Consider the following 21892-nt stretch of genomic DNA (forward strand, 5'->3'; position numbering starts at 1 on the left):
TTTAGGGTACCTGGTGGAAGAAATTTCTAAGCAGCAAAGCATTCAAGAGGTGATTTGGGTGCTGTTAAAGGCATTCAGTTTTGAAAGGAAAACAGAGCACAAAAGCTTGGAATATTTGCAGCCTGACAATGTGATAGAAAATAAAATCCCATTTTCTGAGGAGAAATTCAAGCTGGCTGCCGACATTTGCATAGGTAATGAGGAGCCAAATGTAAATCACCAAGACAATGGGGAAAATGTCTCCAGGGCATGTCAGAGGTCTTCACGGCAGCCCCTCCCATCACCCAGAGGTTTAGGAGGAGAAAATAATTTCGTGGACTGGGCCCAGGGTCCTTCTGCTGTTTGCAGTCTAGGTACTTAGTGCCCTGTGTCCCAGCCACTCCAGCTGTGACTAAAAGGGGTCAAGGTACAGCTTGTGCTGTGGCTTCAGAGGATGGAAATCCCAAGGCTTGGCAGCTCCCATGTGGTGTTGAGCCTGCGGGTGCACAGAAGTCAAGAATTGAGGTTTGGGAATCTCCACCTAGATTCCGGAGGATGTATGGAAATGCCTGGATGCCCAGGCAGAAGTTTGCTGCAGGGTTGAGACCTTCATGGAGAACCTCTGCTAGAGCAGTGTAGAAGGGAAATGTGGGGTCAGAGCCCCCATACCAAGTCCCTACTGGGGCACTGCCTAGTAGACCTGTGAGAAGAGGGCCACTGTCCTCCAGACCCCAGAATGGTAGACCCACCAACAGCTTGCACCGTGAGCCTAGAAAAGTCTCAGACACTCAACACCAGCCCATGAAAGCACCAGGAGGGGGACTATACCCTGCAAAGCCACAGGGGCAGAGGTGTCTGATGCACTGCTTGCATCAGAGTGACCTGGATGTGAGACATGGAGTCAAAGGAGATCATTTTGGAGCTTTGAGATTTGACTGCCATGCTGGATTTTGGAATTGCATGGGGCCTGTAGCCCCTTTGTTTTGGCCAATTTCTCCCATTTGGAATGGCTGTATTTACCCAATGCCTGTACCCCCATTGTATCTGGGAAGTAACTAACTTGCTTTTGATTTTACAGGCTCATAGGCAGAAGGGACTTGCCTTGTCTTGGATGAGACTTCGGACTGTGGACTTTTGAGTTAATGCTGAAATGAGTTGAGACTTTGGGGGACTTTTGGGAGGGCATGATTGGTTTTGAAATATAAGGAAATGAGATGTGAAAGGGACCAGGGGTCGAATGATATGGTTTGGCAGTGTCCCCACCCAAATCTCATCTTGAATTCCCATATGTTGTGGGAGGGACCCAGTGGGAGGTTAATGAATCATGGGGGCAGGTCTTTGCCATGCTGTTCTCGTGATATAGTAAGTCTCATGAGATCTGATGGTTATATAAGGGGGAGTTACCCTGAACAAGCTCTCTCTTTGCCTGCTGTCATCCACATAAAATGTGACTTGGTCCTCCTTGCCTTCCGCCATGATTGTGAGGCCTCCCCAGCCATGTGGAACTATAAGTCCATTAAACCTCTTTTTCCTTCCATTCTCAGGTATGTCTGCATCAGCAGTGTGAAAACAGACTAATACACCCCATCAGAGGAATGATGAGCAGACCCTGGCCCTACTGAAATTATAGGAGTATTTTTGGTAATAGGAGAGCTATCCCAGGTCCTTTTTCTCTTTGGAAGCACAGTTTTCTCTGAGATCGCTATTCCCTATGGGCTGACTTGCTTCCTGAATCTCAAGTACTGACCAGCATAGTGTACATCAGAGCAGGCATCAGTGCCACTTGGAGGACTTGTTAAAGCACAGAATGCTGGGCTCCACCGCAAGAATTCCTATGTGGGTCTGAGATTGTCCATTTCTGACAGTTCTCAGTTGATAAGACTCCTGCTGGCCTAGAGGCCTCACTTTGAGAGCCCCCGGAATAAATGGATGTAGTTTTCTGGATCAGTCAATTCCTTAGTGATCTGGGTCCCTTCTCTCTGTATGATGAATGACCACAGTGTGTCTGATGAACCTGGCTGGACAATTCAAACTTACCGGAGTGACAGAAAACAATACTCTGCTTGAAAAGATGCTTTGGAAATATCAGGCAGAGAAAAATATAAGAACCATTAACCAGCATTTATTAGGTTTATATACTACATGACCACTGTCTTAGTGAGACTTATATTTCAAGGTTTTGAAATATAAGTCTTTCTATAGCTTGGACCATATCACCAGTTTCCTTTAGTTTCAATTTAGAGCCAATCATTTAGGATATATTTTAATAGCTGGTTGCCTCAGTCAGTCAACTCATACTGTATATGCAATATACTGAAGAGTATACATACAGACTGCTATATGAGGGACCACGAAAGAACCATGAATAGAGAAGACACGGCTCCTATCCTAGATATCTGTAATCTGAATTTAACAATACCTACCCACGTATTAAGTATCTGCCATGTGTCAGACACTGAGATCCTAATAATGGCTATGATTTTTTGAATGCTTATATGTTAGGCTGTAAGTACTTTAGACATATTAGCTCATTTCATCCTCACACTAACCCCATGAGATTGGCAATTATGACTCATACCCGTTTTACAGATGGAAAAACCAAAGAACAGGTCAGTTAAGTGGTCTCACAGCTGGTAGGTGGTCAATTCAGACACCAGAGCCTGCCTTGCTAATGACCACACTACACTCCCTTCTCTGCTCTCTGACATGAAGTGCTTAATGCATCAACCCATTTAATCCTCGTCACAATCCTGTGAGATTCATATTATGAATGCCCCCGTTTTATGGATAAAGACATTAAGGCATTCAGTGGTTAAGTAGCTTGCCTAAAGAAGCACAACTATTAAGTGGTGATGCCAAGATTCAAATCCAGGTTATGTCTGACGCCAAAGTTGCAGAGCTTTCTGGGAAGAGGAGGCAGTTTCCATCGGATCCTCAAAGGACTCTACATTTTAAAAGTATGAGGACCATTGATGCAAAAGTGAAATGCTCAAGGTATAAGAGCTCTCTGGTTTTTGAGTTAGACCTCACTCTGTTGATGCTCAGTTGTCTCTACTAGTTGACTGGGATAGAAGAACAAAACTTGTCCATGGCAACCTTCACCGGAATTGGGCTTGAGAGCCCTGGAGAGTATATAAATGTAAGATTTCTTAGTATCTGGACTTGGCTGTTGATATGGATCTGCTTGACTCCAAAACCTATTTTCCTTTCTTGTGCATTTTACTGGTTCTTAGGTAAACAGTGTTAGAGTTATAAAACAATTGACTCTACTCATAAATGGAAATGATTACATTTTAAAAGCTTAGAGGCCACAGCCATTTTGTTTTGGGAGGTTATGGACATTTTCAAAGACTACAGCTGAATTAAGTGCCTTCTGGCTTATGCAATCAAATTCTAGAGGCAGTTTCAACCAATATTTTGCCACAGTTGCTCGGAGTTCTGCTACCCTTCTCTGGAAATGATTTAACTTCAGAAGCATTTCTTTTCTCTGTAACGTAACTTTCTGATAGTTAGCTTGAATGTTTGGTGGTGAGCAGGGTTGGTTCTGTGGTGGAGTTACTTTATAATGCCAATGGGAGGGGTTCTGTTCTGCCTGGAAATAGACAGAACAGATGCCAGTAATTTTAATGTCAGCTTGAGCCATCACGTGCTTATAACTTGGGCTCATATATTTCAGTCAGCCTGAAAATAAAGGCAGTAGAGGGAAATAGAGTAGAGCACTGGGCTCTGCACCTGAGCAGACCTGGGTTCAAGTTTTGGCTCTGTCACTTAATAATTGTGTGACTTTGGGCCAACTCTGAATCTGCCTCAGTTTTCTCGCCCTAAAAATCAGACTTAAATTAGTACCTACTTCATAGGATTATTATAAAGATTCTATTGAGATAATGAAGTACTTTAGTCCATTTATGATGCCAATTTATAATATATTCATTTATAGGACTTGTTTTTCCCCGAAGTAGAGTTTCTATAGACATTGGTTTAAGCTGAGGTTATGTACTGGGCAGCCTTCCAGCCCTTGCTGTCAGACCTTCTCCACCCTGATGGATTTTATCCAGGGCAGGAGAATGTATGCTAACAGGATGGACACAAGGAATACAAGAACTGTTGAAAGAGCTACCTCTATAATCTTTGCTGGGATTCTCTTGCCTGTGTCCTCACCCCAGTTAATGCTGTGCATTGCTGGATCCTATAGCTTCCTCCCCAACCCACAGTATCCTATGTATGCACAGCATTTGCTTCATTAAAAGATCTGTAGTCAAAACACTGCTCAAAGAAATCAGAGATGACACAAATGAAAAAACATTCCATGCTCATAGATAGGAAAAATCAGTATCATTAAAATACAATACCATACTGCCCAAAGCAATTTATAGATTAAATGCAACTACCATTGATATTCTTCACAGAACTAGAGAAAACTATTTTAAAATTGATCTGAAACCAAAAAGCCCAAATAGCCAAGGCAATCCTAAGAAAAAAGAACAAAGCTTGAGGCATCATACTACCTGACTTCAAACTATACTACAGGGCTACAGTAACCAAAAGAGCATGGTACTGGTCGAGAAACAGACACATAGGCCAATGGAACATAACAGAGAACTCAGAAATAAGATTGCACACCTACAACCACCTGATCTTTGACAAAGCAAGCAATGGGGAAAGGATCCCCTAGTAAAATAAATGGTGCTGGGATAACTGGCTAGCTATATGCAGAAGATTGAAACTGGACCCTTTCCTTACACTATGTACAAAAATTAATTCAAGATGGATTAAAGACCTAATGTTAAACCCTAGTGGCTCATGCCTGTAATCCCAGCACTTTGGGAGGCCAAGGCAGGTCAACCACTTGAGGTCAGGAGTTTGAGACCAGCCTGGGCAATATGGTGAAACCTCATCTCTACAAAGAAAGACAAAAATTAGCCAGGAGTGGTGGTGCATGCCTGTAGTCCCAGCTACTCAGGAGGCTGAGGCATGAGAATTGCTTAAACCCAGGAGGCGGAGGTTGCAGTGAGCTGAGATCACACCACTTCACTTCAGCCTGGGTGACAAAGTGAGACTCCATCTCCAAAAAAAAAAAAGAAAGAAAAGTAAAACCCGAAATTATAAAAATCCTGGAAGACAACATAGGCAATATCATTCAGGATATAGGCACAGGCAAGGATTTCATGATGAAGACACCAAAAGCAATCACAACAAGAGCAAAAATTGACAAATGGGATGTAATTAAAGAATTTCTGTACAGCAAAAGAAACTATCAACAGAGTAACAGACAACCTACAGAACGGGAGAAAAATTTTGTAAACTATACATCCAACAAAAGTCTAATATCCAGCATTTCTAAGGAACTTAAAGAAATTTATAAGAAAAAACAACTGCATAAAAAGGACATGAACAGACACTTTTCAAAAGAAGACATATGTGTGGCCAACAAACATATGAAAAAAAGATCAACCTCACTGATGATTAGAGAAATGCAAATCAAAACCACAGTGAGATACCATCTCACACCAGTCAGAATGGCCATTATTAAAAGGTCAAAAAACAACAGATGCTGGTGAAGTTGCAGAGCAAAAGGAATGCTTATACACTGTTTATGGGAGTGTAAATTAGTTCAGCCATTGTGGGAGAAATAAAAGACCTAAAGACAGAAATACCATCTGACCTAGCAATTTAAATCCTGGGTATATACCCAAAGGAATATAAATCATTCTGTTATAAGGACACAGGCACGTGTATGTTCACCGCAGCACTATTCACAACAGCAAAGACATGGAATTAACCTAAATGCCCATCAATGATAGACTGGAGAAAGAAAATGTGGTACATATAATATACTCCACGGAATACTACATCGACATAAAAAAGAATGAGATCATGTCCTTTGCAGGGACATGAATGGAGCTGGAGACCATTATCCTTACCAAAGTAACACAGGAACAGAAAACCAAGTACCGCATGTTCTCACTTTTAAGTGACAGCTAAGTGTTGTTCTCATAGACACACAGAAGGGAACAACAGACCCTGGGGCCTTTCAGAGGGTGGAGCTTGGGAGGAGGAGAGGATCAGGAAAAATAACCAATGAGCACTGGGCTTAATATCTGGATGATGAAATAATCTTACAACAAACCCCCATGACACAAGCTTACCTGGGTAACAAACCTGCACTTGTACCCATGAACTTAAAATAAAAGTTAAAAAAAAGATTTGTACTCATCCGTTATAACAACAATAATAGTAATTTCTAACTCTTAAGTACCTGTGAGGTGCCAGACACTCTATCTCGAAGTGTAAAAAATATCCTTTTAAGTACTATTCTTATCCTTGATTTATGGATGAGAAAATAAAAGGTTCAGAGAAGTTATTTGCTTAAGATCTTGTGACCAGTTGACAGCGGAGCCAAGATTTGTCATCATATTTCCTTATCTCTACACTCTTGCTCTTTGAAGTGTATCAGACTACTTTCCAGAAATAAACTAAGAGAAAAGCGTGGCTGGAAAGGTAACTTAGGCCCTGAAAGCATGGACTTTTGGGTGGCAGGATTTTGGTGGCAAGAATTTTAAACTTGAAATTGGGCCTTCCAGGTTGGGAAATCATTACACTCAAGGGGGAGCTAGAGCAACGCCGGAGGATGAAATCAGCACAAGAGAATGAGAGAGGAAAAGAATGTCCCAGGATGCTCCCATGAAGGGAATTAAAAGAACTAGTGAAGGAAGTGTGGGAAGGAGATAAGAGGAAAGCCAAGGAGAAAAAAAAAAAAAAATTCAGGATGGTGGTTAAGAATATCAAAGGCTCCAGAGAAATTAAAAGGGGTGAAGACTTGGCAAAGGTCACTGGATTAAATAACATCACTGGTGATTCCCAAGAGGCCTGTGTTAATAGAATGGTGAGCTCAGAAGTGTTGGGAGACAATGGCTTTAAGGAGTGAGTGGAAAAGTTATTGAGGATATTTTAGCATGAAGTGTGGTGATATTTGGTAAGAACAGGGAATTAAAAAGGGTAGCTAGACTCCAGCAGGGCTTTTAGATGGAAGCGTGTTGCTGGCAAAAGGGACAGGGCCAGAGAATGTAATCAAATTTCAGTATATTCAGCAACTACTTTGGCTGGAAATGAGAATAGAGAGATGAATTGTCTGGAAGTGAAAAAGCAGAGAAGCTGGCAAGAGATGAGGGTAAACTGAGAAGTAAAACACAGGCATCAGCTTTGGAAAGCTGGGCCAGTCCTGCTTTCTTTCCCCTGCAATGTTCCTTACATCAGCCAGGAGCTACGGGAGTTTGACTCATGGAGGTTGTCCAGGCTTGGCTGCATCTCACACCTCTGGCCTGCCTTGACTCTTCCTCGCCCCTATTCTCAGACTCCTCCATCTTTTTTTTTCTTTTTTTGACATGAGTCTCACTCTGTTGCCTAGGCTGGAGTGCAGTGGCATGATCTCAGCTCACTGCAGCCTCAACTTCCCAGGCTCAAGTAATTCTCCCACCTGAGCCTCCCGAGTAGCTCCATGTACAGGGGTGCACCATTATGCCTAGCTAATTGTGCGTGTGTGTGTGTGTGTGTGCGCGCATTTGTAGAGATGAGATTTCCCCATGTTGTCCAGGCTGGTCTTGAACTCCTGGGCTCAAGCAAACTGTCCACCTTGGTCTCCTCAAATGCTGAGATTACAGGTGTGAGCAACCATGCCCACCACTCCCCCACCAGACTCCTCCATCTTTTAACCTCTCTGCCTGCCTAATCTCCATGTAGGTGAGAAGCCAGGAGGCCTGGGCTGAATGGGGCCCATCCTGTTCTTGAAGGGGAGACTCTGCCCCCTCCCTGTTCCCACAGTAGCACATACCACAGCTTCTCTCCCTTACCCAAGCAAGCTTACAGAATGCTGTTTTCCAGAGTCATACCTGGCAGAGGATGTAAGGGCCAGGGAAGGAAAAGCAAAGGAAAAGAAACAGAGAAGGGAATTTAGAGTTTCCAGGCTCCTCTGAGAAGGTTCAATTTCTGCAGTATTAAAAGAAGAAAAAGCAACTTCACTCAGATTGTAAAATTTGTAATGCAATATGGAACAATCCTGCTTAGTTTAGGCATCACTACAGTACTCATTAGAGGATTGAATGGCTTCAAATCTTTGGCTAAACAAAATAACAGGAAAATAAACAGTCTTCTCCTTGAGCTCAGTCTACTTCTTCCTCTGAACAGCTGAGAAAATTGAACTGCAAAATGCTAGATGGCTTCTCAGAGTCACAGAGCAGCTGGCGGGGGATCCAGGGCATCTCCATCTTCCTGACTCTTTGGCGTTAAGGTGCCTCTCTGGTCCACTGGCTTCCTTTGCCCACAGATCAGAAGGAAACTCATGGCTCATCAAAAGCTTTTACTTCCAACTGCATCATCCTACCTCTCTGGGGACCCAAGCCGGGCCTCCTCAGCCAGTCTGTCGGCAGCTCCCTATTGTCCTCTCTCAAGGGTATCCGTTTCTAATCTCCCACAGGAGCACACTCAGGAGAATTTTAGCAGCTCAGCAAGTAAAGAGAGATGGAAGCAGAGAGTTTGAACCCTGAAGGGTATATTCATTTGGATAAATAAGAACCCTAGAGTCTCTGACTTTTGAATTGGCCAAGGGGAAAAAAGAATAAGGCTAGGGAAGACTGGCTTCTATCCTTCATTCCTTTTTCATCCTCGCCTCCAAATATTCTTTTGATTGTGCTCTGGTGGAGTGTTTGTTTTCAGGACTTTTTTTTCTTTCTTTCTTATGTGTGTCCTTTCCTTTTAGATTTTATAGGTACATGTAATATTTATTTGTCAGTGACCTTCCAAAGCAGTTTTAGAGATTTTCTGTTTACATTTAGGAATTTTCTTTAAGGTCTACAAAGTCCTTTGTGCTTTTTCCAGGAAAGGCACTCAGTAAGAACCAAAACAAACAATTGAATAACTCAAATTTGATCGGAGCCAAGTCCCTTAGAAGGGTCAGAAAAAAAAGTTAGCATTTGTTTTTGTTGTTTCCTTTCCCCTCTCCAACCCATTCAAATATTTAAGCCGTTTCTACTTCTCTGGTTTAGGAGTGTTTGTGAACAGTTGAAGGCTAAGCTCTAAGCCTCATATTGGACAAATCTTGACACTGGGAGATTTAGCAAGGCACACCTCAGAAATGATCCAGAAACTATGAAAACAATGTTTACTTCACCTAGTCTCTGGGAAAACTCATGCCAGTATATTTTACATTTGTCTCTTTGACTATGAAAGATGGGGAACTATTATTGCTCTAGCCAAATTGTACATGTCCCTGGCAGGGCTAGGACTACATCATTCAGTGACTGCCATGCAGGCCCCTTAAAGATTTGTCAGAAGCCAGGAGAATGCCTGTGGTTACTCTGCAGCACAAACTGACCAAATGGGATCACATTCAGTTGCTTTCCTAACCCTCCCTCCTCCTTGCCCACTTGATCTATTCTGTGAAAAAGTTATCACAGATTCTGCAAGAGCAAGGGCCGGCTCTATTTAGAAAAGGTGAAAAATCCTGTATTCACATTTTCTTGCCTCTAATAACTAGCTCTTGGACCTTGCTCAAGTTACTTAGTCTGTTTGTGTCTCAACTACCCTGGTTGTACAATAGTAATAATAATACCTGCCTTATATAATAGCTGTGAGGATTAATTGTGATAATGGATGTAAAAGCTCCTGGTATTGTTTTTGACAGTTTGCATTCATCGATGTATATATTAGCTTTTTTTCTATTTATGCCACAAAGCTTTCTGGGATCTCTGTTGGACACCATATGATATAAAACAAAGCTCCACTAAAAATAGAATTAAATTGCAGATTAAGGCTAACCCACATAATTGATAATTTCTAAAAATGAAAATGATTCTTCCATGGTTCCTGCCCTGGCAATGAGGACTACATCTTTCCAGGATGGTGGCTACTGCACCAAACTGCTGTCTGCTGTAACCAAACTGATCTAGGTCTCTCTGCAACCCAGAGTTCTGGTGTTTCTAAGACTTCTCAACATTTACCAACAGAAATGAAAGGGAAAGAGTCTCATGGAACAATTACTCTTGCACTAGAAGCTTGAAGTCATGAGTTAGGTAAAAGTATCTGCCAGGTTAACTAGGTGAATGTGCAGCAATATTAACCCCTGTCCATTTGCTTTCACTACTTTTATAGTAGCACTAAGTAGTAAGGATTAAATGTGATATTATATAAAATGCTATAATATATGTAAATCAGTTAGCTAGAAACTGGGATGTCAAAAGAGTTGAATCCCCACCTCTGCCCATCCTCCGGGCTACTGTGTGAACCCTATGGTCTTCAGGATCTGTAGATTTTTTTTTAATGATAAAAATTCACACTCAGCAAGAGAACAGTGGTTTTGCTGAATACAGAATATACACACTGAATATTTAGCATGTAAGGAATTCCAAATCCTATTAATAAATATTACTTTATAATAGCAAAAATATTTTCAAGACTTTTTAAATAAAAAAAGCTAAACAGTAAAGCAAAAAAAAAAAAAAAAAAAAAATGAGGGCTCTGTGTCAGCCCAATTATGCTACTCCACTTATTAGATAAGAGGATTAGTTAATTTGAGTGTGAAGACTTTTTTTTCCTAAAATTTTATTAAAAGTGATGCTTCTCCTTTTTATGAGGGTCAAAAGAATAATACGGTTACTAGTCCACAGGGAAGATAAATATTTGTTGAATGGATGAATGAATGTTCTTCTGGAATTGGAATAATTAGAAAAAAGCCAGGCTTTTAGATGCAAGAGTCTTAAATTATTTAAATGAAATCTTTTTGCTGAGAGGCCTGGGGTTATGGTGCTGGCTTTCCTGAAAGAAAGACTCTGTTGTGTTTTAGTTCCAAGATGCAGTGCAGGGGCTCCATTTAAGGTAAGGGCCAGTGACCCTGGGTTCCTTGCCAGGACCTTGAGCAACTCAAACGTTGAAAGATGTGGATGAAAAGCAAAAGGGAAAGGGTTGATTTAGCTCAAAGTGGAGAAGGCTAAGGTTAGTTGTCATAAAACAGCATTCAAAGACTATTGGAAGGACAACATTTCTCTTAAAATACACTTAAGCCAAAGAAAAAGGGATGTAAGGCATACAAAGGATTTTTTTTTTAATTGTGGTAAAAAACACAACAAAATTTACTATCTTAATAATTTTTAAGTATATAGTACAGTGGTTTTAACTATTTGCACATTATGCAACAAAAAGGATTTCTCGACAGTGAAGTTTGTGAACAATGATGGATTTTGTTCTCTCTTGCAATTTGGATGGAAAAGTATGAAATTTCCTCTTTGAAATTTTGAAAAATTGCTCACATTCTGAGTCCTGACGGGCTGGCCAGGATGATTTCTTGGGGATCACCTCTAGCCCAACAACTCTATGGCAAGGCAGTGATATGGCTGGCCCAACAGTGAAGTAGACATACTGATGAAAGCGTCTTGGGAAAAGATAGAGGTAGGTAGTTCATCTTTGCATTTGGCTTAAATGAACCTTAGCACTTATAAAACTCTGATTCCATATCATTCGATTTCTAAGCTTGGGAGGGTTATAACATGTTGTTTTAACTTGAAACCCATGGAACAAATGCAGCTCTGTACTGCTAACATTACCTTGGGTTTATATGCATTCAGCATTGACATCTCTACATTTTGACCTCTGACGTGTTTTGGTTGCCTCTGGACTGGTGGTGATGATGACTTCTGGTTATTGCGACAGACGCAAATGAAGAAGAAGAGTAAAGCAATGGCCAGGGGAATGGCAACACTTGGCACAAGTATGTACAAGATTTCCATTTTATTCTTCTCCTTGGAATCCTTTGAATCTGGGTGCAGAAATGAAAAAGAGCCAAAGTTACACTCTTTAAAGTAACATGTATAATATTACATTGCATAGTTTAAAATGAACCACCTCTCCTATTCTTCTATACACAAAAATCCACTGTGAGAAAAAAGGAATCCATTGCTTATTACTATTTGTTTCCATCAAACCTTCAACATAATTTATTGAAGTTTAAAAGTTTAAAGTTCAAATGTTTAAAAACTGCAGAGGGACATTATGAAGACTTTGTATGTGTGTGGGTGCCCCTCTGATGTTGCCTCTCTTTAGTGGCAGACCCGCATTTCTCTAACACCTTAAAAGTTAAACGCCATGTGAATGGACTGTATACATCCAAGAGCCTTAATGTGGACCACAGGACTCTTCTTCCATTGGCTGCCAGCCCAGATCAGCCCCCACAAGATGGTGTTCTAGAAATCATGACCTTGTCTTGGCTGGTTTGGACTTATGGGGCCAATCCTGCATCTTCCAGAATCAACATTACTAAGGACTCCTAGTCCCAGTGTCCAAAAAGCCACTGGCCTGAGAATATGGGGGCCTGAAGTCAGGGTCAGTTTGATCTTTGATCAGCTGTGTGACCTTAAACAAAACATTCATGTCTCTGGGCCTCATTTTTTACCTCTGCAAAAGTGAAGTGTCTGTTTTGGTTGGTGTCTATAATTCCTTCCAGCATGGCAGCACTGTATAACCTGACACTTTATTGAAACCCCAGAATTCTTAAATGGTTTCATATGAGCCCAATAATTATGAGTGCTAACACTTTGAAGTATATTTTTGAAATCTTATATCCCATTGCTTGGAAAAGAATATAATATGTGTAGAACATGAGACATACTTTTCTTTTTATCAGTTTGAGCCTGATCATTGAAACCAAATACTTAGGCATATATTGTCGTTAATGAATTATTTGACTGGTAAAACAAACACAGAATTATGGGATAGTAATTAGAGGGGTTACATAATGCCATGCCCTGATAACCAAGATCAGCTATCTTTAAGAAAACTCAAAGTGTGACAACTCAAATTGACACAAAATTCAGAGATTATTATTTACCTTACAAAAAGAATTAACCATGCATTCATTCAATTATCCTTCCACTCATTCAGTAAGTCAATAAACAAAAGCTACCGCATGCCAGGCACTATTGTAGGTATTAGGAATATAAAATTAAGTATGACATGTCCTCTGCCCTTAAGGAGCTCATTGTCTGGTAAGAAAAATAGAAGAAAGATAATTACATGTCCTGAAAATGCTAAACTGGAAGTATAAAAAGAGTGATGAAAAGACCCAAAAAGTTCCTTTAAATGATGAGTTACCCTAGTACATGTAAATGAGAATAAATCATATGTAGTTTTTACTTGTACACACCTTATTTGGGAACGGTTTGGCAAGTGAGATATGGCATATCAGTTATTCGAAAGGAATACCAAAACCTGGTGTTGGGACTGTGCCCTGTGAGTTAGCCCTCAGAAGAGACTTGAGAAGGGTTCAATCTGGTTACAGAGTAGAATAAAAATAATAAGAATTTTAGACTGGGTACAGTGGGTCATGCCTGTAATTCCAGCACTTTAGGAGGCCGAGGCAGGCAGATTGCTTGAGCCTAGGAATTGGAGACTAGCCTAGGCACCATGGAGAAACCCCACCTCTACAAAAAATTTCAAAAATTAGCCAGGCATGGTGATGCGTGTCTGTAGTCCTGGCTACTTGAGAGGCTGAGGCGGAAGGATTACCTGAGCCCAGAAGGTTGAGGCTGCAGTGAGCTGTGATTGCGCCACTGCACTCCAGCCTGAGTGACAGAGTGAGACCGTCTCAAAAAACAAACAAACAAACAAAAAAACCCAATTTTAATATTTATCAAATATTTTCTACTGGTGCAAAATCATGTTAGCTATTATTACTATGGACCAGGTGCTTTTCATAAACTCATTTTATGTCATAGTCAACTCTGTAAAGTAGATGACATCCTTATCCTCATTTTTATAGGTGAAGATGCTGGAAGACAGAGTGGTTAAGTAAGTTAGTTGCCCAAGGACATGCAGCTAGTAAGTCAAAAGCTGGGATTCCATCATAGGTCTTGCTTTTTGCCCACCATTCTAGCTACTACACTTCACTGCCAATAATTGGAGAATTTTGCCCCTATTTTCTCGTAGTAGGGTTCCTCTTGTTTCAAGGAGGTAGGAAGGATGAGGGTGATCTGAAAGGAAGGGAATAACACTGAAACTTTGCCAAATGTGATGCTTTTGAAATCCTGTTTTTTTTTTTTTTTTTTTTTTTTGAGACGGAGTCTTGCTCTGTCCCCAGGCTGGAGGGCAATGGCACGATCTTGGCTCACTGCAACCTCTGCCTCCCGGGTTCAAGCAATTTACCTGCCTTTCACCTGCCTCAGCCCCCTGAGTAGCTGGGACTACAGGTACGCACCACCATGCCCAGTTAATTTTTGTATTTTTAGTAGAGACGGGGTTTCACCATGTTAGCCAGGATGGTCTCAATCTCTTGACCTCATGATCCGCCTGTCTCAGCCCCCCAAAGTGCTGGGATTACAGAAAGTCCCTGCTTTATACACTGTTACAGGTAAATATGTGACCCAGGCATCACTGGAGGCCGTTCTAGTCAGTGCTAGGTGCACCAGTAATGATTGTGTCTACATGCCTATAGATAGAAAGGAATCACTTGAGTAGAAGACTGTCTGCCACAGGGTATGGAGACAGAAACCTCCGAATAATGCCTTTTTCGTGATCTTCGTGACCTTCAGTAGGCCCTTAACCACTCCAAGCAAACTAATCTGTAAAATGGGAGTAATACCTACTTCACAGAATTGCTGTAGGCAACAAATCTATTCTAGTACTAGTTACCACTCAATGTTTACCCTTTACCCTTAGACTAGAGGGGGATTCACAGATAAAAGTTTTGTGCTAAAAGTCTTGGGCTAAATAATCTTAAACAAGAAACAACCTCTCTGATCTCCATTTCCTCATTTATTCAATGTAATGAATAAGATTGGTAGTCAGGAATAACCGTATCTGCTCTACCAATCTTATTTGGTTCACGTGAGAATCAAATGAGATAATGTTCATGAAAGAACCTTGGATCATTGAAAATTGCCATAAATTGTTGGATGTTATGGCTATTATTAACATTATAAACCATTTTCAAATTTCTCAGTACCCTAAGGGGTAAAGTCTCCGTTGTTATTCGTGGTTTCTCAGTGAAATCATTTTGAGGGTAATGATTGCAAAAGCAATGAGGCTAATTTAGTACTAATGCAATGCTAGTCATTTTTCCAGGCCAGATTTTTAGCAACAAGAGAAAGTAGGGCCTCACCTGTCTGGCAAATAAAGAAGTCTATTCTGTTTTCATGCCCTATCAGATTATTCACGGAAGGTCTTCTATTGTAAACGAGGGCCTGGGACAAATCCCCCTGTAGGTCTGCAGGAGAACAAACTTCAAGAAGCTGAATCCTTTAAACAGTCAAGCTTGGCTCCTTCTGATTACACTGAGGATATGCTAACAAGCACCAGGGGCCAAATGTCTTTATGCCAAGTGAAATAATTAAGGAGAACAATACATGGTCATGTTGGAAGTGACAGAAACACATTTAGGCCCATTCTAAGTCTTCCATACAAAGTGCTTCTTTCCCTATGCAGCTCTCTGCATTTGGCCAGAAGGGGATTCAGTCTCTGCTGGCTCTGAAAACCTTATATAAAAATATTCCACAGAACAATGATCTTTCAAAATGAAAAATTAGAAAACTAATATCTGCCTAGGTCCTTTTTGATGTCCTAGCATTTGTATTCCTCATTTTAACCTGGCAGGCATGTTGGTGTTATCTTGATTTTACACATAGAGAAATTAAGACTGAGAAAGGAAAAATAACTTGTCAAAGCTACAAAGTAGCAGAGTCTGGGTTGGAATGCAAGCCTGTCTACCTTCAGTGCTTCTAGTAAATTATATTACTAATCAAAATTACCCCAAACCATTATACGTAATTGTTTTTCATTATTCTCCTTAAGAGTCCAAAGTTTTCTTTCAATGAAGACTAATATCTGGTGGGAATCATACTATTTTAAGAAAATCACTTTGGAACAATGGACATTATTCTTACTAGTCATTTTAAAGGGTAAGGACACCTCCAATGCATTGCAGAGAAAATTGACTGAAAATTAGAATGCTGAAGATTTTTAATACTTCGGAATAACTGTTTAAAAGTTAAATGCACATATTAGTTACATCAAGTTAAATACTTGAGATTTTTTGAAACCAACAACTTAGGGTAGATCACATGATTAATTTCCTTTTAAAAATCAACAATTTGGTATCACAGTTCACATCTGACATTCCTATTTTATTTTTACAATGATATTCAATACTTTGATTAGTAATTAAATATAATGGAGAAAATACTCCTTTCTTATCCTGAAGCTTAAAGCAAAGTAATCATGATTTCTTATTAAAGAAGTACTTTTAATAAAGTGAAACATCATCTGGGATATTACTTTGAATTAAAACAAGAAAAGGCTCTGGTTTTAAATATGGCAAAAGTGGGAAGAAATCTTACAGAACCTTAGAATTCAAGGGAAATTAAACAAGTTTAAAATACAACCTTGACTGAAAAAAATTTAAAAACATAGAAAACAAACAGGAATCACTACCGATTTATTATTTGAAAACTATAAAATAAGCAGGTTGGTAGCAGATAGGGGCCTGCACCAGTGATTTAGGCATATGCCTGGGAGCCGAGAGAGAGGTAATTAGGCCTTCAGTTGGCAGGTTGGGCCCAGGCGTTCACTCTCTTGACTTGATGATGCAAATACTAAGTAGATGATCTATTGCCTTATGTATTCTCAAATGAATTCTTAAAAAAAAAAAATGCTGAATAGGCCATATACATTGATTAAAATTTTCCCCTGCAGAAAAGGTTTTAACTACAATAAGTTAGGGAGAGTAACTCATTTGTGAGCATTTGGGAAAAATCTTCGTAACTGGTATCCACACAAGTTCACTAAAATTTCTATAAACTCTCAGGGCCTCAGTTTTCTCCTCTATAAAAGAACTAGGGGGGGCTAATCTTTTTTAATAATTAAAAAATGTTTAATTGTAAAAAAAACCCCATAAAATTTACCATCTTAACCATTTTTAATTTTACATTTCAGTAATGTTAAGTATATTCTTGTTGTGCAACCAATCTCCAGAACTTTTTCATGCTGCAAAACTAAAACTCTATGCTCATTGAATAATTCCCCATTTCCCCCCTACCCCCGGCCCTGACAACCACCATGGTACTTTCTGTTTCTATGATTTTGACTATTTTAGGTACCGCATATAAGTGAATCATGCAGTATCTATCTTTCTGTAACTGGTGTATTTTACTTAGCCTAATGTCCTCTAGGTTCATGATGCTGTAACATGTGACAGGATTTCCTTCTTTTTATGACTGAGCAATATTCCATTGCATGCATATACCATGTTTTCTTTATCTATTCCTCCACTGATGGACATTGGGGTTGCTTCCGCCTTGTGGCTATCATGAATAATGCTGCAGTGAACGTGGGTGAACAAATATTTTGAGACCCCGACTTCAATTCTTTTGGATTAAGTACTCAGAAATGGGATTGCTGGATCGGATGGTAATTCTATTTTTAATGTTTTTAGGAACCTCCACACTGTTTTCTGTAGCAGCTGCACCATTTTACATTCCTACCAACCAATCACAACAGGTTCCAATTTCTTCACACTTGCTATGTTTTTTAATCGTGGCATTTTATTGGGTGTGAAATGGCATCTCACTGGGGTTTTGATTTGCATTTCTCTAATTATTAGTGATATTGAATATTTTTTCAAATGCTTATTAGCCATTTGTATATCTTCTTTGGAGGAATGTCTATTCAAGTCCTTTGCCTACTTTTTAATCCGGCCAATCTTTAAGTGACAAAATTCTATAGGTTGTATAAAATTAAATCTCTTTCATTTTGATGAGATTATTAGTAATAGACCAAGCACATTTAAACTTTAGCAAAACATTTGATGAAATGACTTGAGTGACTCATGACATTCTTATGGACAAGATGAAGGGTTGAATAATAATATCATCAGATGGATTTGTAATTCATCATCTGCCTTTATTTAATAATGTTAATCAGTCAATCAACATCAAATTGTAAAGGGCTCTGGTTGAGGAATCCTGCCTGCTAAACATTACCGTTGACGATACATTTATCAAACTTGAAATGGTTAGAATCTAGGAAAGATACCTAATGGTTTAATTATGGAATAAAATTTTAGAGGATCATCCTCAACAGGCTAATATAATGAACTCAAACCAGAAGCAGAAATTTTAAAAATAAATATTATAAGTTGCTTTTAGGTTAAAGACCTTGTTTATAAAATCCATGATTAGACAAATCTACTAAATAATTGTTGATGTAACCAAACCCCCCCAAACAAACAAAAGATTACTAATAAGTTTTACTGAAGATTTAAAGGCTCAGATGAACCCAGCAACAGCATGATGCAATTGCTCAAAAAATTTCATATATGGCACTTATAAGAAACATAATAGTATTCATTGGCAATACTGGGTAATGATCAAGAACATCGTGGTCCTCTTCTACCTGCTCTGGTTAACAAGCACTGAAAGGTGTCTTCTCAGAGTCACATTTTTAAGAAGGGCTCTAAAGGAGCAGGAAACACCTAGAGGAGAAGAATGGGGAAGGAAATGTAGGAGGATCCATGCAATCTTTAGGCCAAAGAGAAAATCAAATGAAGGATGTTCTATATGTCTTCATATTTGTGTAAGAAATTATCCAGAAGTTAAAATTTGAATCTAGTCCATAGACTTGTTCTTTATTAGGTTTTTTTAAAAATTTGAATTGGTGGCCAACATTTTTAAAAAATCAGACTTTGCATACGAGTTTTGGTTTCTAGCTTACAAAGGCAGAACTTTTGAGCAATTGGAATGATTCCATAATCACTTTGGAGTGGAAGGATTTATCTGTCTCTGGAGATGTCTGGCAATGTTCAAGTAGAGGCTAGATGACTTCTGTGGTTGCTCCCAAGGTTCTCTGACTTTATAAATTGAGTTGAACTTATTTAGGCCCTTACTGAACCATTTTTTTTTTTTTTTGAGACGGAGTCTCGGTCTGTTGCCCAGGCTGGAGTGCAGGGGTGTGATCTCAGCTTGCTGAAACCTCCCCTCCTGGGTTCAAGCAATTCTTCTGCCTCAGCCTCCTGAGTAGCTGGGATTACAGGCACCCACCACCAAGCCCAGCTAATTTTTCTTTTTTTGTATTTTTAGGAGAGATGGGGTTTCACCATGTTGGCCAGGCTGGTTTTGAACTCCTGACTTCAAATGATCTGCCCACCTCGGCCTCCCAAAGTGCTAGGATTACAGGCGTGAGCCACCGAGCCCAAGCCCATTTCTTTCTTAAAACAATTCATTTAAAGCTGATTCTTATGAAGTGATTTAAAGTCAATGATGACATTTCCCCTAAGTATCCTCAGCCCGTCAGATCCAGTCTCAGTCCTTTCTGACCAGCTCCTTGCTGAGGCCAACCTCTGCTGATAGTATCAATGGATACCCTTGACCTGTGGCTTCTAGTTAGGTTGAATCTATGGGAGTCATTTGCAGGAGATGAAAGGCAGGAGAAGAGTATGTGTTGAAACCCTTGTTCCTCTGGCTTCCTCCTTGCTGGGTTGCTGAGTTTTGACTGTCTCCCTCTACCAAAGACCACAGTATGTGCTGGACAGTCCTCTCTTCAGCCTCAGCTATATTCGACAAGGTGAGGTAACTGATCTAGGATGGTAATACCTCCCATTCCTGTTAGCCCCGGGTCTCGCACCTTTCCTTGTTGGTTTCTCCTAATTCTGCCTTACTTCCTAAATAATTACATTATAACATTCCCCTTAGTTAGTCTGTTGGCTTGTGCCATATGTTTCCTGCCAGAAGCTTAACCAAAAAACACTTTGTTACAAAGCCAGTGGCAACAATCATTGTGGTGTTATATCAGATTTCTGTCACCAAAGGTTAAGATACCAATAAGCCCTTCTTACTGGCATGGTGGTGAGCCCAAAGAGTTCAGAGGTTTCAGAAGCTTATTGCTAGAGCAGCTTACACACTGGGTAAATGACTCAATATATACTAGGAACAACAACAAAAAAATCTTTGAGAGAAAATTATTTTATAGTTAAAAATGTTCATGGAACATGACTTAGCTATAAGTTTTGGGTCACTATTGTTCTTTACTTTGTTGTTGAAAACGTATAGAGACTGGAAATGAAAGCACATCTTGAAAATCTCTGTAGTATAAAAATAACTCTTCCAGAAAGCTTCAAACTGTATAAAACCGTGCTGTACTTCTTCCTCCTTTACCCCCCTCCACCATCCAACTCACTGTAATGTTCAATTTTATTTTGAAGAAATGGCTGAAAGACAAATTGCCTTACAACAGGTCTTCTATGAAATATGGGAGAAGGCTGCTGACAGAGCAAGTTAAAAACGGCAGCATTCACAATCTGGAAAACATCTGCCTTGCCCCGAACTGTAAACCACCACGTTGCAGAATATGTTCTGTGACAAAGTGGAGCCCAGGGTGGGTGTTTGTAAGGTTATGGGACAAGTCAAGGCTATTCAGGCACAAAACTGGGCAATGCGCCCTTTGGCAAATTGTTGCAAGCCAATGACTTAAAAGGAAATATAAAAGCAATAGGCTAGGTATGAAAACTCCAAATGGAGCCAAATGGTTCACCATTTTTCTTATCGTGGGTACTCTTCGGTGAAGCTGGTTTAGGAGTAAAAACAATACTGCTGCTTGGAAGTTCTATTTGGTAGAGGGAGAAACCTTTACTTAGAGGAGAAATAGACATGCTGCCATGGCTAGGGGAAGAAATGTGGCCTCAGGATTTGATCAAGGGTAAAATAAAGGGCCACAGTTTAAATATAAAAACACCAATACAATCGGGATTCTGCCTTCCCATGCAAATCAAGAAAGAAACAAATAATGGATCTAAATGAGAGAGAGAGAGAGAGAGAGAGAGAGAGAGAGAGAGAGACATAAGTCTTGTGGTATTAATAAAATACAACCAAAGTAAAATGGACAGATTGTTGCAAAAGGAGCTCTCAGAGGTATTGACAGTTTCCACAGCTGCGCCCGCAGAGCTGCATAGAAAAGCAATGATAAAGGGCTACAGTGAAATGGTGAACCTAGGCAGTGTGCCTAGATGCCAGTCAGAAAGAACGTAGGCAAAACGCTTATTTTTCAATTTAGTTTACACCCAACCCAAGATATTTGACTTGGAAGGTGACCACAACAAAAGGTAAAAGCATAGTGAATGAAGCTTTGCAGGCAGAGAAGAAGGCCAACTCTGAGGACTGGAGGAGACAAGGGGCTTCCAGAAAGAGAAGAGATGGTACTTAATGGGAGAAGGGTACACCTTGTAGGTGTGGGTGGAGCTGCTGGGGAGCTAGTCTGTATCAGGGCTGCATCTAAGAGGAGCACAGTAGGGTCTCTCAGAATAGATGTCTTTGTGACTGGGGGCCCCATTCCTATATCCCTGGAGCTGCAAATAAGAAAATCAATGGACAGCATCCCAAAGACTCAGAGAGATCATAATGATCAAAGGGAAAGGGAAAATGAAGGAACGTGTGTTCCTCTGAAATAATCAGGACTCTATTGTTTAAACAGCTGTGGCATGGTAGATGGAGGAATGGATCTAAAGTTCTATAGAACCAGTTTGAATCTTGGCTTCAGTAAAAACAACATTGTCAGTTTTTCCTCTAGGAAAATTGAGATGATACCTTTATCTTGTGTTTACTGTGAGGATTAAACCAATTAATTCAACACATTTTATTGAGCACCAACTATGTCCTAGGCTAGATGCCGGCACAGATATCTTAGCACAGTATTCAACAAGCAGCAATCATCATTAAAATGCCATGCACATAAGAGCAGACATAAAATTGGGAACTATATGACAATACTTAATGTGATTCATGTGTTTTTTTTTCTCCATCTGATTCCTTCATTAGATTGTAGGCTACACAAGGGTATGGTCTGATTTAGCTTGTTCACAGGGTCTGAGACACAGTAGAAGCTCAACATA

General features: G+C 40.0%; 1 protein-coding gene across 1 annotated transcript in view; it reads right to left on the reverse strand.

Annotated features, from left to right (window-relative positions):
• Positions 1–21892, reverse strand: part of ROR1 (receptor tyrosine kinase-like orphan receptor 1) — a 411025-nt gene that overhangs the window by 8201 nt on the left and 380932 nt on the right. The window contains exon 9 of the mRNA XM_011941511.1: positions 11571–11782. Within this exon, the coding sequence (XP_011796901.1) occupies positions 11571–11782 (212 nt within the window). The remainder of the gene's footprint in view (positions 1–11570; positions 11783–21892) is intronic.

The sequence above is a fragment of the Colobus angolensis genome, unplaced genomic scaffold (genome assembly GCF_000951035.1).
Source record: "Colobus angolensis palliatus isolate OR3802 unplaced genomic scaffold, Cang.pa_1.0 Scaffold102, whole genome shotgun sequence".
NCBI classification, from domain to species: Eukaryota; Metazoa; Chordata; class Mammalia; order Primates; family Cercopithecidae; genus Colobus; species Colobus angolensis.